Below are 13,872 nucleotides of genomic sequence, written 5' to 3' on the forward strand. Positions count from 1 at the left end.
ATTGTCAGTTTCTTATTAGTTTACTCCCCATGAGCTTCACTCAATAAGTGGAGTAATATTGCGTTTAGCGGTGTTTCTTTCTGACAGTTCCACTAGGCCGAGTCATTGTGTAATATTATTTTTGTCATATTAAATAAAAATGTTTGACCTCATTCTACTATAGGAGAGAGTAGCAATAGCACCGTTAATATGATTGACTCAGCTGTGCACTCTGCGTGCAAGAATGTTTTTCTTTTCCTTCTATTTTAAGCCATCAAGCTTTTTAGTCAGGTACAGAGCCAAACTGAGTAACTGGTTGTTGGACTTGAAAACAGAGCCCCAATCCGAAATGGCAACACTCTTCTTCTTCCCCTTTCTACTTACTCTCCTCCACTCCACCTCCGCCACGTCATCATCCCCACCCACCATCGAGCTCTTCCGCAACCTCACCGCCGCTCTCTCCGTCACCGACTTCGGCGCCACCGGAGACGGCGTCACCTACGACACCTCCGCCATCGAATCAGCCATCGACAGCTGCCGCACCACCCCCTGCCACGTCACCTTCCCGAGTGGAGGCACCTACCTGACCGCGACGATCCGCCTCAAATCCGGCGTCGTTTTGCACATCAAAGAGGGCGCGACTCTCCTCGGCGGCACGCGGCTGCGGGACTACCCGATCGAGCAGGAGCGGTGGTACGTGGTGCTGGCCGAGAACACCACCGATGTAGGGATCACCGGCGGCGGAGTCGTCGACGGCCAGGGTCTTGAGTTCGTGAAGAGATTCGATGAGAAGAAGAATGTGATGGTCAGCTGGAACTGGACCGGGGCTTGTTTGGGAGACGAGTGCCGGCCCAGGCTCGTCGGCTTCATTGACTGCAGAAATGTCAAGCTTTCCAATATTGAGTTGCGTCAGCCGGCTTACTGGTGGTACGTCTATTCTAATTTACTTTTCTTTTTCTTTTGAGAATTTCAGTTTTGTTTCAAATTCTTATACTTAAGAATATGAATATGATAAACATATATGGATGTTGTCGTCAATGTTGATCGGTTAGAGTATTCTGGCAGTAAACAATGTCATTGTTCTAAGCAAAGAATAAACAACATTCACATGTAGGATTGCATATCAGAGGTGTGTAAATATGGGAATTTCTCTATGATATATGCCGGTATTACCACCGGAGATGTATAAAAGAGTATTACTCAAAAAAAAAAAACGTATCTGCTGTTGCTTCATGTAGGTGGAGATGTAGAGTGGCCATTTTATTTCCGGCGATATTTAGATATTCGGTTTTCAGCTACCTTTCACTTGTCAGCTTGGCCTGAAATTCTGATACCTACCAACTCTGGGAAAATGCTAGGCCACCAATCTAGAACAATGAAAATGCAAGGATTTATGATATTGTGATCAATTTTACAGGGTATACCCAAAATTGAAATTCACATTCTGTACATTTTAGTGAGTAGTCAGTTATGACAGGGACAAGCTTTAAATATTTTGTTGTGCGCCCCTGCTTTGCTTGCACAGTTAGAGCTTATACGCAAGAGTTCAGCAGACACACAAGTTACAAACATTTTGTCATGCTATAGTGCAGCTAATTCTTTTTCCTTATTTAAGTTTATATCATTCAGCTACTATGTTCTTAGCTTGTCCAACTTCGGAACTCTAGCCACATATCTGATATATTGGCTGTGTGATTGCAGCTTGCACATTGTACGTTGTGAACACATTACTATTCAAGATGTTTCAATTTATGGAGATTTCAATACACCCAATAATGATGGGATAGATATTGAGGATTCAAATAATACAGTCATTACTAGATGCCATATCGATACCGGAGATGATGCTATCTGTCCAAAGACGTACACTGGCCCCCTTTATAACTTAACTGTAACAAATTGCTGGATTCGGACCAAATCTTCCGCAATCAAACTTGGCAGTGCTAGTTGGTTTGATTTTAAAGGTCTGGTGTTTGACAATATCACTATTGCAGATTCTCATAGAGGGCTGGGATTCCAGATACGTGATGGAGGTAGTAAAAAAACATCTCTAGCTTTTTTGCATCATTGTTATTACCATTACTTCTGCAGAAAATAAAATAAAATTGAAATCCCACTATCATAGTTCCAGCTTGGGTTCAAGACTTAAAGCAATACAATCAGTTACTTTGATAAGCAATTTTGTCCGATCGATTAGCTCTGATAGTACTAAAATATTGAACTTGTGCAGGAAATGTGAGTGATGTTATCTTTTCAAACATTAATATCAGCACAAGATACTATCATCAATCCTGGTGGGGAAGAGCAGAACCTATTTATGTGACTACTTGTCCACGCGATTCATATGCAAAGGAGGGTTCAATCTCTAACCTACTCTTTGTGAACATCAGTGCAAATTCAGAGAATGGTATATTTTTATCAGGCTCTAAAAAGGGGCTTCTTAGTGATTTGAGATTCATCAACTTGAATCTGACCTACAGCAGACGGACCAACAATGTGGGTGGGTTGGTAGACTACAGACCAGGATGCCAAGGGCTGGTAAAGCACAGCACAGCTGGATTCATCATGGAGTACATTAATGGCTTAGTGTTTGACAATATTTACATGAGATGGTCCGATGAGCAATGGTCTGCTGAGCAATTAGGACAGTGGAATAATCCCTTGGATTTCAGGTCTTCTACTGTAAATAACATATCTATGCTTAATTTTCATTCAAGCCTATACACACAGTGAAAGAGATAGGAAGAACCACTAAATTGTCATTCTTTTGATTGTATGCGTGGGACACATTAGTTCTTGTCATATGTGATAGTTCAGGGTATTAATTCAGTTTGGTTCGACAGTTTATATGATTGAAGTCATGAAATCTGTGGTGATTGCTGCGCAAGACAACTTTAGATATGTTATTTAAAGTGGTCTATTCTTAGTATACTCCATTAATGCTAAGAGGGCTATTCTTCGGAAGCCTGAATCTTTCTGTACAGATGTTAAGATCAGATATTGCTGGTTTTGGTTCTTGTTCAAAAAATTCGAAGTTGAGACCTGTGAGTTTGTGATCTTTGTTCTTCTTAGCTATAACCATCTCTTGTATTCTATGTACATAAAACTATCAATTAGCTATGACCACTCATCAATACGTTGATAAGAGCAACTACAGATGTCCTTATATAGTACAATGGAGATTGTTGCTATTTTCTTTTGTATGTCCAAGTTAAACAGGGTCTTAGATGTAAAGTTTGCAGGTAAAGAATCTAATTTACTTGGCAAATCAAGTGCCTCGTAGTAAAAGGCAAGTTTGAAATATTTGTACCCCTTTATTAGTTCCTAACCTTAAACGGTTAAACCTGCCAAACCCTAGATGGCCGGACCAAGAGCATAAGAATCTTTTCGCTTAATCAGAAGAGCTTACAAAAGAAAACATCGATCGCAGCTTTTCAGATAACTCTATCAATGCCTTCCATGGTCTCGACCTGCTTCTCACCTCCATCAACGCCTCATCCTCGCCTCACTTTCAAAGGCTCACTCATTCCTAACCCTAGACCTCCCATAACCCTTCCTCACCATCTTTTCCAAACACCGGCTTTCCCACTCTCAGGATGCAGCTTTTCTGCAAAGGTTCGAGAATCTAGGGTTCTAATGCCCATTACAAGAGCAAGTTTTGTTGCTGTACGTCACTGCCATTTGGCCCTGCCGAGGCGGTGCTGATCTGAAGAACAATAAGTTACCTAACTTGAGAACAAAGGGTTTAGGGTACGGTTGATGGGAGATCATCAAGGCAACGAGCAGTACGACCCCAGAATGATGGTGAGCTACTTTCGTCTGAGGAGTTGTACAAGACCATGACCATCCTTGTCTCTATTTTCTCGTTCCTATCTGTTGATGGTGATCCAATTAAAGGAGTTGAAGAAGAAAGGTGGAAGTTGATTTGGCAGTACATAACCTCTAATGGCGGTACTGTTATTCCAGGATTTCCAGCTGAAGAGTATGCTCCGCATCTGGTCACATTGCTTAAGCAAAAGATTGAAATCTAAAAGAGAAATCGAGCAATGCAGCAGTCAACTTGATTAGCGCTTGAATTTTCAGAAGAAAGCTCCTCAGTTTTATTAGTCTGTGTTGGTGCTGCTGTCTACGGGTAGCTGCTTTTCTTGCCAAGGGTCTTTCCTTTCTCTTGCTCTCCTTTGGTGGCTCCTTTGTATTGCTGTGTTATTTTACTCATGTATTGGAAAACAACCTAAAGACTTGTAAAGTGTTCGGTTTGTTTTTGTTATACTGGGGAAAATTGCCTTGGGCTTCATATAATATTAAAACGCTATGATTTTTCGATTCAAATTTACAACATCGCACTTATAGAAGAAAAACTTATACAATAAGGATGTTAGTCTACACCAAAAAAAAAAAAAAAAAAAAACTTTGTAGTTAGTTCCTTCAATGTTGGAAGGAAATTTGGAAAATAACTTTTATTTTGAGAAGAATTATTATTACTTTTTTTTAGCATAACCAACACTCCTTGATAAACTGTCAGAAAAAGTCATTACCTAAGTAAAGCAAATATATTTTCAAAGCCATGAAGCTAATTCCTTGAACATTCATGAATTATACAATGCAAAATGCAAAATTTACGACAAATCTGTGACGACTCTCTCAAAAGAAACCCAATGGAGGTTGGTTTACAGGCTTACGCGCATGATTGTTCCAAGGCGTCGATCAACACCTAGGGACACAATGATAGCGACAAATGTGATGTTGAAACCAATATCACATTGGGTTGATCGACGCCCTGGGACAACCATGCACATTTGTCGCTATCATCAGTTTGTGTCCCTAGGTTTTGATCAACGCCCTGGAACAACCATGCACGTAAGCCTGTAAACCAATCTCCATTGGGTTTCAAATTTTTTAACAAGATCCCTAACCAAAATGCTCGCTCTTGCCCCATTCTTCTCGTCAGCCCCTAAACCACCGGCCCTAGCTTCAACTAGTACAAAGCCGCACAATGCATCCTTGTCGCTACGCCACGCAATTGTTCATCCGATCGTGAATAACACTAACCTTAGCAATCAAGTTCATCCTTTTAATTTCAAAATCCTTGATATTAAATTCAATGGTGAGTGACCACAAAATCTTTGATCCTAGTGTGAACATTACTCTAAAACTATACATGATCAAAATCATTCCAACAAATCAGTAGATATGATTGACTTGAATATCACGTCTTTTATAGCTGACATTTAATGATAACACGAACATACTTCATATAGACTTGTTTGGACTTGTTTGGGATTGGAACAGTCTTCGATCCTAATTTCTGTGGTAAAAAAAAAAAAAATGCAATCACACAAGAACCTGACATGCCCGCATGCTATAATTAGTATGATATGAAATTCCGAAATTAACTTTCGTAGTATCACCTAGAATCAATTGTGGTCTAGTATTTCAATAGCCATAGTCTTCACTTCATACTCTTAAAGAGTTGTAACCTAGAATTTGATTACTATTTTGTATAAAGAATGCCAATGAGATTATGAGATAATTTCTTCCAGATAGATAATGCAGAGAAGACTACCGTTCCTAGTTTGCAACCGTTACCATGTACTCCCTACCCCATTTTTCCGCCAACTATCCCTTTCATCCTTCCCGCCAAATTCACCGGCTTTAACGTCTCTATGCTCCAACGGTCCACTGAGAGAAGCCATGGTCGAAATGACCGTTCAAGGCCTTGACATGAAGTTCGAAGGCTACTACACGCTCTTGAACGAGTGTGTAACCAGAAGGGCCTTGAGAGAAGGTCAAAGAGTCCATGCCCACATGATCAAAACCTGTTATCTTCCGCCGGTGCACCTCCGGACCCGGCTCATTGTTTTCTATAACAACTGTGATTGTCTGGGCGATGCACGCCGTGTGCTCGATGAAATGCCTCTGAGAAATGTGGTGTCGTGGACGGCCATGATTTCGGCTTATTCTAAGAGAGGGTACGCCTCCAAAGCCACCGATCTTTTTCTACAGATGTTAAGATCTGGTACTATTGGGTTTCATTCTACAATTTCAAGTTAATTTTTGTTGTTTAATTATGTTACGTTGTCTTGTGCGTTGGTAATGTTGTGTAAATATTGCAGATGAGGGACCTAATGAGTTCACGTTTGCAACGGTACTTACTTCATGTACTGGTTCTTGGGGGTATGACTTGGGCAGGCAAATCCACTCTCTTATAATAAAAACAAAGTATGAATCGCATATATTTGTTGGCAGCTCGCTTCTTGACATGTATGCCAAAGCTGGTAGAATGCTTGAAGCGAGACGAGTTTTTGACAGCTTGCCTGAAAGGGATGTTGTCTCTTGTACAGCTATAATCTCTGGCTATGCCCAGCAGGGTCTTGATGAAGAGGCTTTGGAGCTGTTCCGGCAGTTGCAGAGGGAAGGAATGACTGCGAATTATGTCACTTATGCCAGTGTTTTGACGGCATTATCAGGGCTTGCTGCTTTGGACCTTGGCAGGCAAGTTCACAACCATGTGCTTCGTTGTGAAGTGCCTTCATATGTGGTTCTTCAGAACTCCCTGATTGATATGTACTCAAAATGTGGAAAGCTAAGTTACTCAAGACGAGTTTTTGATACCATGCCCGAGAGAACTGTTATCTCATGGAATGCAATGCTCGTAGGGTATAGTAAACATGGAATGGGAGAAGAGGTGGTTAAGCTTTTCAAGCTAATGAGAGAAGAAAATAAAATCAGACCAGACAGCGTCACTTTTTTGGCTGTTTTATCTGGTTGCAGTCATGGAGGAATGGAAGACAGAGGGATGGAATTCTTTTATGAGATGGCGAGAGGGGACAATGGAATTGAGCCAGAGCTTGAGCATTATGGATGTGTTGTTGATCTGCTTGGCCGTTCTGGTCGAGTTGAAGAAGCCTTTGAATTCATTAAAAAGATGCCTTCTGAGCCAACTGCTGCTATATGGGGTTCCCTTTTAGGTGCTTGTAGAGTTCACTCCAATGTTAAAATTGGTGAATTTGTGGGTTTTCGGCTTCTAGAAATTGAATCTGAAAATGCTGGGAATTACGTCATTCTTTCTAATTTATTTGCTTCTGCAGGGAGATGGGAAGATGTAAGAACAGTAAGGGAATTAATGACAAAGAAAGCTGTGATAAAGGAGCCAGGAAGAAGTTGGATTGAGCTTGACCAAGTCCTTCATACTTTTCATGCAAGTGATCGCTCCCATCCCAGAAGGGAAGAGGTATCTGCAAAGGTGAGAGAGATATCAGCAAAGTTAAAGGAAGTTGGTTACTCTCCTGATATGGGTTGTGTTTTATATGATGTGGATGAGGAGCAGAAGGAGAAGATACTTCTAGGCCACAGTGAAAAGATGGCTTTGGCTTTTGGGCTTATTGCTACTCCTGAAGGTGTGCCAGTCCGTGTGATAAAAAATCTTCGCATTTGTGTTGATTGCCATAATTTTGGGAAACTTGTCTCGAAGGTTTATGGAAGAGAAGTGTCTTTGAGAGATAAAAACCGGTTTCATCACATGGTTGGAGGGATTTGCTCTTGTGGAGATTACTGGTGAGTCTTGAAGATTCATACTGGGAAATTAAAAATATGAATGTCTCACTTCAGAATGGAACTTGAGCATATATGGCCATGCAGCAATGTTGACATAAAAAAGTCCAAAATCATGTCAGGACTGGCATACTTGGTTTCTGAGATGAAAAAGAAAAATGTGGGAGCAAACTGGTCATGCGCGTTGGCCAATTGGAAGATCATCTGAAGTACAAGTTATGCTCTTCCATGTTGTCTGAACGCTCCTAAGTTATTATTGAATGGGGGCATTGGAGAGGATTATTTTGTTTGAGACTAACAAATGCAAACAGCAGTCTAGAAGATGCACCCTTCATGCCTAAACATGATTTCACTGAAGTTTGAAAAGTCCTGTCATCGAATTAGATTTTGGAAACCTTTCATTGATTTGATAGAACATTAAGGCAGTGTCAAGGGAAAGTGCATTTGAAGTTTGAACTGTTTGCGTCAATAGCATCGTGAATATAAACATGCTGCAACTTGATGTCCAATTGGGAGAAAAAACTGGTGAACCTACTTGAGTAGTGGAGCATGGTGCTCTTCCATGATCTTCCAAACTAGTGAACCTACTAACAAAGTATCTACAGAAAGTATCAAGCTCGTTACTTGAATAGCTTACTTGGTATTCACAGCAGCCAACTGTCATGGCTCAGCCGATCTGGAGAAGTAGCAAGCTTGATACTTGCTGTTAGCTTTGTTAGCCTAATTATTCTATACACTGAGCCTATAGAAAGGCATATGAATTGCAATTTTGATTCAACAAGAAAATACAAAGAATTTCCTATGAACTACTTTTTTCTGTAGAACCTACTTACTCTGGTTTTGTCATTTTAGACTCCACTTTATTTGCATTCACAAAGTCACATACAGAGTAACCAGTATCAACCCCCTCATCACCATGCACGAGCACGAGCACCATGCACCACATTATCACTTTCATACCAAAGCCTCCCCGCCATACAAGCAAAGAGGTTCAGTTTCATGCATCCCGATTATGCAATGATGCCGAAGCATGATATTTTAGTCTAGAAAAGCTGGTCTAATTCCAAATTCATGACACATTTTGGAGCTGAACTGCAAAAACTTGGACCTTTAGTGAATAGTTTCACAACTCCACAAATAATGAATATCACCTCTGCAGGCCAAACCAGAACTTGGAGGCTTAGACCCAGCGAGGCGAGCTACAATTCTTTTAGCAAAGCAAATTATTTTTCAAGTTTAGATAGTTGTCTATGGTGGTGACTTGATTCACATGAATTAAATTAAAAGAGAAGGCACATACAGCATATTTGGAATTGGAAGTGTGAGTATTACCTCTATTTCCAATTTTTCATCTTAAACATACATACATTCACAGAGATTCTTCAATCCCACGATTAAATCATTAAGCTTGTCCGACCGTCCAATCATGCGATGTCACGTATACCAAACTTAAAGACGACACACTTCACATTTGATCCAAGAGTTACCTGACAAAAATATTTTAGTTTTCCAAATTTTGATTAATGGCTTGAAAGTGCCTAATATCCCATGACTTAAATAATTGCCTGATTAAATAAATAAAATAATAATAATAATAACTAGTCTCCTGTGGTCTTTCAAAAACGGCACCAGATTTTTGCGACTCTGTGAAAAACGCCTCGTCGCACAGCGCAGCACACACACTTCTCCTTCTTTACCAAACAAAAAAATTCACTTCACTCCTTCTCTTAGAAGTCATACCCGCCCCACAAAATGCTCCGCCAGCGCCTCATCCAAACCCTCCGAACCCGCGGCGGCTCCGCCACCGGTCCGAGCCGCTGGACCAGTCCCGGCCACGAAGAACAGCCCAAAGGCTACCTCTTCAACCGAACCCCTCTACCTCCAGGCCAGTCTCGAAAATGGGAGGATTGGGAGCTCCCCTGCTACGTCACCAGCTTCCTCACCATCGTCATCCTCGGCGTCGGACTCAATGCCAAGCCCGATCTCACCATCGAGACCTGGGCCCACCAGAAGGCCCTTGAGCGCCTCGAGATCGAGCAGGCCGGCCTTCCGGCTGAATCCGAATGAAGATTCGATCCGGGTAAGAGAGGTTTCTGGATCGAAACTGGTTTTGAGTTTCCGCGGGGTTGTTTTCGCTGTTGATATTTATGATATGTAGTTGAAATAAGGGTTTCTGGATCGTTTAATTGGGCTCTTTTGAAGCTTGAATACTTCCTAATTTTTGTTGCTTTTCAGATAATTTGGATGTTTGACTTGGTAATGTTTCGAATAGCTCATCATTTTATAGAAATTTTATGCTTATGATTTGAATTTTGGAGTGGTATCAGTAGCTTAATGGTAGGATAGAAACAGTGTATATGGGCTTGCATTACTTCCTGTTGAGATGTGTGGAAGAGCATAAGTAGGTCTTTTCGTCGACTGATGCTATAAGAGTTTTACTTAATGATCTGACAACGGCTAGTCAGCGTAGATTGCTTAGTATGACGGGCTTGGCAATTGACATGGCACATAACCCCTTACATGAGTTTATAAGCTAAACGTCTAGTCTGTGGGCATCTAGCATTTTTTTACTTTTCTTAAGAGGAGTTGAGAGATTTTAAAGTCTGAATCCTGATGCAGCTGCTACGAGTTGTGATTGTCATGAGTTACATGTCACATTAACTATGTAAGTATGAAAACAATTTGAGTTGTCAAACGTTTGCAGAGGTTTTTATTAATGCTATATTGTGAGAAGTGTCTCCATTACGTAGGATAATGGACTAGGCTTCTACCAATGCAGAGGATTTTATTAATACCATATTGTGAGAATTATCTCCCTTGGACTATTATTTAGTCTTGCATTCTAAAACTTGGTTGATGCACGGGGGATATCCTTACATTATGTCTGTCTTTAAATACTTTTGAAATATATGTAAAAATTATTTAAGAACTTGTTCTGCTACTTACCTGTTAGGTCTTGTGTCAACAGACAAGTGATAGTAGATGTGTTTTTGTGCCAACAGATTCTTGTGTGTATCAAGAAATTGGTGATTTGTTGTACTCCAAGTCCATATCGACTTAAAATTTAGTTGTTTTGTGCAATAACATCAAGGGTTTAGATTTGAGATTGATGCAAATTTAAAACTTAGATTATGTTGCCTCCTTCCTCTGAGTTTGTTCTGCGATACAGCTAACACTGTAGCTCGGACAAAGGCCATGCTGTTATTAGAGATGTTATTATAGAGAGTGGGTTTAATTGGGATGCAGTAGCTATCCACAGATCATCTTTTTTAATCTTAAAGTCTTACTTTCAGGTTGCTTTCTTGGATTTATGTTAATCCATGCTATCATCGTGTAAGGGAATTTAAGCTGACCTGCATATTTGAAATATGGCTTGGTCCTTTGAAATTTTAAATAGACTAGATTCAAAGATGTTGGTAGTTTGGTGCTTCAATGATTACCTTGGACCAAGTGATTCAAATATAATGTGGAAAGTACTTGGGAAACCTTTGGACATAAAAGAACTATGAGTAATAAGATGCTTTTATATACTATACAATTATTTAACTTCACCATATCCAGCTATTTGAAAAGCTTTTTGCCTGATCTATGAGTCAATTGGTTTAAAAACTTGGAGATTCTCAAATTCATTAGTTTGTAGTTCTGCCACTCTGTAGTCATTAGGCAGTTTCTCCTTAGGTTAGGAAAGTAGGGTGTGGTGGAGGATGTTGAATAGGTAAAAATGACATCCTGGAATCCCCTTCACTGTGCTTTTACCCACCATTCTGAGGGCTACTGCTTACTGGTAATCAAAGTATGACCTATATTAGAAATGTGGGTATTATTTGAGTAGCATCAGATGCTTCATACGGCTATGGGAATGGATTCCTCTATTATGTGTCTTCATGCTGGTTAGACTTATTTATGTTCTCCGTTTAAGCAGATATTGACTTCTATGATTTTTATTTTTTGCCATCTTTTGCTTTTGAATTTTTTCCTTTTCCTGCTTGTGAGGAAATAGATTTCAGAGTTTTTTTATTTTGCTTAGATCTCTTGTTCTTTGTAAGGTTTTGAATTACCCTATCTCATTGGTGCTCTTCACTCATGGAGAACATAGATATGACTATCAACTTGGCTTTGACTGGGGCAATGTTAGTCTTATGTTATCTCAATGGATATTGCTTATATCATTAAATGTCACTTCGTTGGGCTCTAATTGGTTTCCCCAAAATGATTTGGAGAACATTTTAGATGTACAGATAGATTGCCTATCCCTTGGTGATAATTGTGTCTTATATGGAGCCTGATTTTGCAAGTTCAATTTTCTGGAAGCTTTTGTGTTGTATTGAGCTTGTTTCCACCGACTTGTATGGTAAGAAAAATGAATTACAAATTTTAGTTTTGGTTTTTATCAAATAACAGCACAACTCCCCCAATGTAGAGCAATGAAGCTAACCAGATTCCCAACAGATGTGACAGTTTAGAACAATTGGTTTGTCAACCTCGAGTGTTTGTGACTATCCAACATTAAACAACGTTGTCACTTTTTCAGCTTTGTGTTTCTGTAGTGGTAGTGAATATACAGTTCAGAGGAAAGAAGCGATTAACCAAATGCTCGGAAATTTTCATACGTTCTAACCTTTGGCTATCCTGCTTAATATGAAGCAGTCGAACAATTGGTACCTGCTAGTTGAAGTTTGAGTTCCAACAGTTACCAAGAGATCATGAAGCAAATGAGATGGTTCACCTTGCCTCTTGAGTGATCCAAGTAGAGATGCAAACTTTGGTATCCATGGTTATTGACAGAGGAATGTCAACCCTAATTTCTGTTACGCCCAACCAATTAAATTTGATTAGTCTAATTCAAAGGACTGGTTCCGTCCAGATCTATACTTTACAACACTTACTAAAGATAAGCCGAGCATTTTCTCAAAAAAAACCGAAAAAAAAAGATAAGCGGAGCATAAGATCACATGATACTACATGTTAGTGCATGAGTAAAGTCGGACCAACAGAATCTTTCATGTTGTTCGGCCAAAAGGAGAAAGCTTTCACGTAGATTTTTATGCGTTCAGGAAGCTTCTAGTTACAACTTAGACACGTGAGTAGTTAACAGGTTATTTGATGTACATGATAATGGACTAATGTAAATTTTTGGTATCAGAATCTTCAAAACTACCTAGTGGTACCTAAACTAGAGAAATTTTTCATTGCTACAGTAGAACCACGTGGCAATCTGATGTGGTATGACGTCCCTATCCTATTTTGACACTTGTCTTCTTCTTAAAACAACTTGGAATCCCCATATCTTGATTCTCTGATGAAAAGACATTTCTGGGTTTTCTTTCTTCCTCATCGACTCTTCCTTAATACAATTGAAACTCTAATTATCCCAATTCATTTTGCCGAAAATGTTATTTTAGTTCCAATCGATCATCCAAATAAACACCGTGTCTTGAATACAGTAGGTAGACATGAAACCTTGATCATTACAATGATCAAGGATGCAAAACCTGGACTAAGATGCATCCATGAGATGAGAAATTAATAAAGATAAACTTGAGAAGCTTTGTCCAACTTCAACTACGATGGGTTGGGTTTTCAACTTTTCATTAATAGTTTCACTTCTTGATTTCAAAACTTCATGAATCTAATCAATCAATAGGATTATAATTTTCAATTTCAAAGAACCCAAATTGAATTTGTGAGATTCAATTACTGACTGGAGGCTTTGGACGACGAGCTCGGCCTCCCGGCGACGACTTTATTATTGAGTGAGATGCAGAAAATGGAGGCGGCCGATTTCAGGGTGAGTCCTTCGGCGTGCTTGGCAACTTCGAAATTCAAAATCGAAGAATCTTTTTAAAAGTTACTCAAAGATACAACAAAATTAGACTCATTATCCTAGGAATTGTTCCACTCGCAGAAAGTATAATTGATGAATAAGAGGCAAGAAGATGAACATGCTTTAGAGCTTAGAGACCACAGAACGAAGACCCAAAAAGGTCTTTCAGAAAGAAAAAAAAAGAAGACATAATTGAGTTTGTATTATATTTATTGGAAACCAAGTGTCAAAATAAGATGGTACGTCATCCCACATCAGATTGTCACGTGGTTCTACTGTAGCACTGAAAAATTTCTCCCTAAACTAATACACTATTTCTCAATTTAGTACTTCGGTTAATTTTCCTGTTAGAAATGCTTGTGTGGCACACAATGGTGCGAAAGTTAATTCAATTCAAATATGAAAAAAAAATATATATATATATATATATATTTATGAAAAAGAATAATCAAATAAGAAAGAGTTACTTCCAAAAGGTGCTTCAGAAACAATGCTGATGGCGTGAGTGCATAATGGGC

At 39.5% G+C, this 13,872-nt stretch overlaps 3 protein-coding genes across 3 annotated transcripts; all 3 read left to right on the forward strand.

Annotated features, from left to right (window-relative positions):
• Positions 1–210: 210 nt before the first annotated feature.
• Positions 211–2,828, forward strand: LOC112193648 (exo-poly-alpha-D-galacturonosidase). Its single transcript, XM_024333872.2, has 3 exons — positions 211–906; positions 1,681–2,012; positions 2,210–2,828. The coding sequence occupies exons 1-3, from the start codon at positions 224–226 to the stop codon at positions 2,710–2,712; spliced, it is 1,518 nt and encodes a 505-aa protein (XP_024189640.1). The 5' UTR covers positions 211–223; the 3' UTR covers positions 2,713–2,828.
• Positions 2,829–5,352: 2,524 nt separating this feature from the next.
• Positions 5,353–8,310, forward strand: LOC112194765 (putative pentatricopeptide repeat-containing protein At3g13770, mitochondrial). Its single transcript, XM_024334991.2, has 2 exons — positions 5,353–5,995; positions 6,093–8,310. Exons 1-2 carry the CDS (start codon positions 5,527–5,529, stop codon positions 7,535–7,537), a joined length of 1,914 nt encoding a protein of 637 aa, XP_024190759.1. The 5' UTR covers positions 5,353–5,526; the 3' UTR covers positions 7,538–8,310.
• A 916-nt stretch (positions 8,311–9,226) lies between these two features.
• LOC112191598 lies at positions 9,227–9,840 on the forward strand. The gene has a single exon (XM_024330966.2). The coding sequence runs from the start codon at positions 9,283–9,285 to the stop codon at positions 9,595–9,597; it is 315 nt and encodes a 104-aa protein (XP_024186734.1). The 5' UTR covers positions 9,227–9,282; the 3' UTR covers positions 9,598–9,840.
• The last annotated feature ends 4,032 nt before the right edge of the window (positions 9,841–13,872 follow it).

This window comes from Rosa chinensis, chromosome 3, assembly GCF_002994745.2.
Source record: "Rosa chinensis cultivar Old Blush chromosome 3, RchiOBHm-V2, whole genome shotgun sequence".
Lineage (NCBI taxonomy): Eukaryota > Viridiplantae > Streptophyta > Magnoliopsida > Rosales > Rosaceae > Rosa > Rosa chinensis.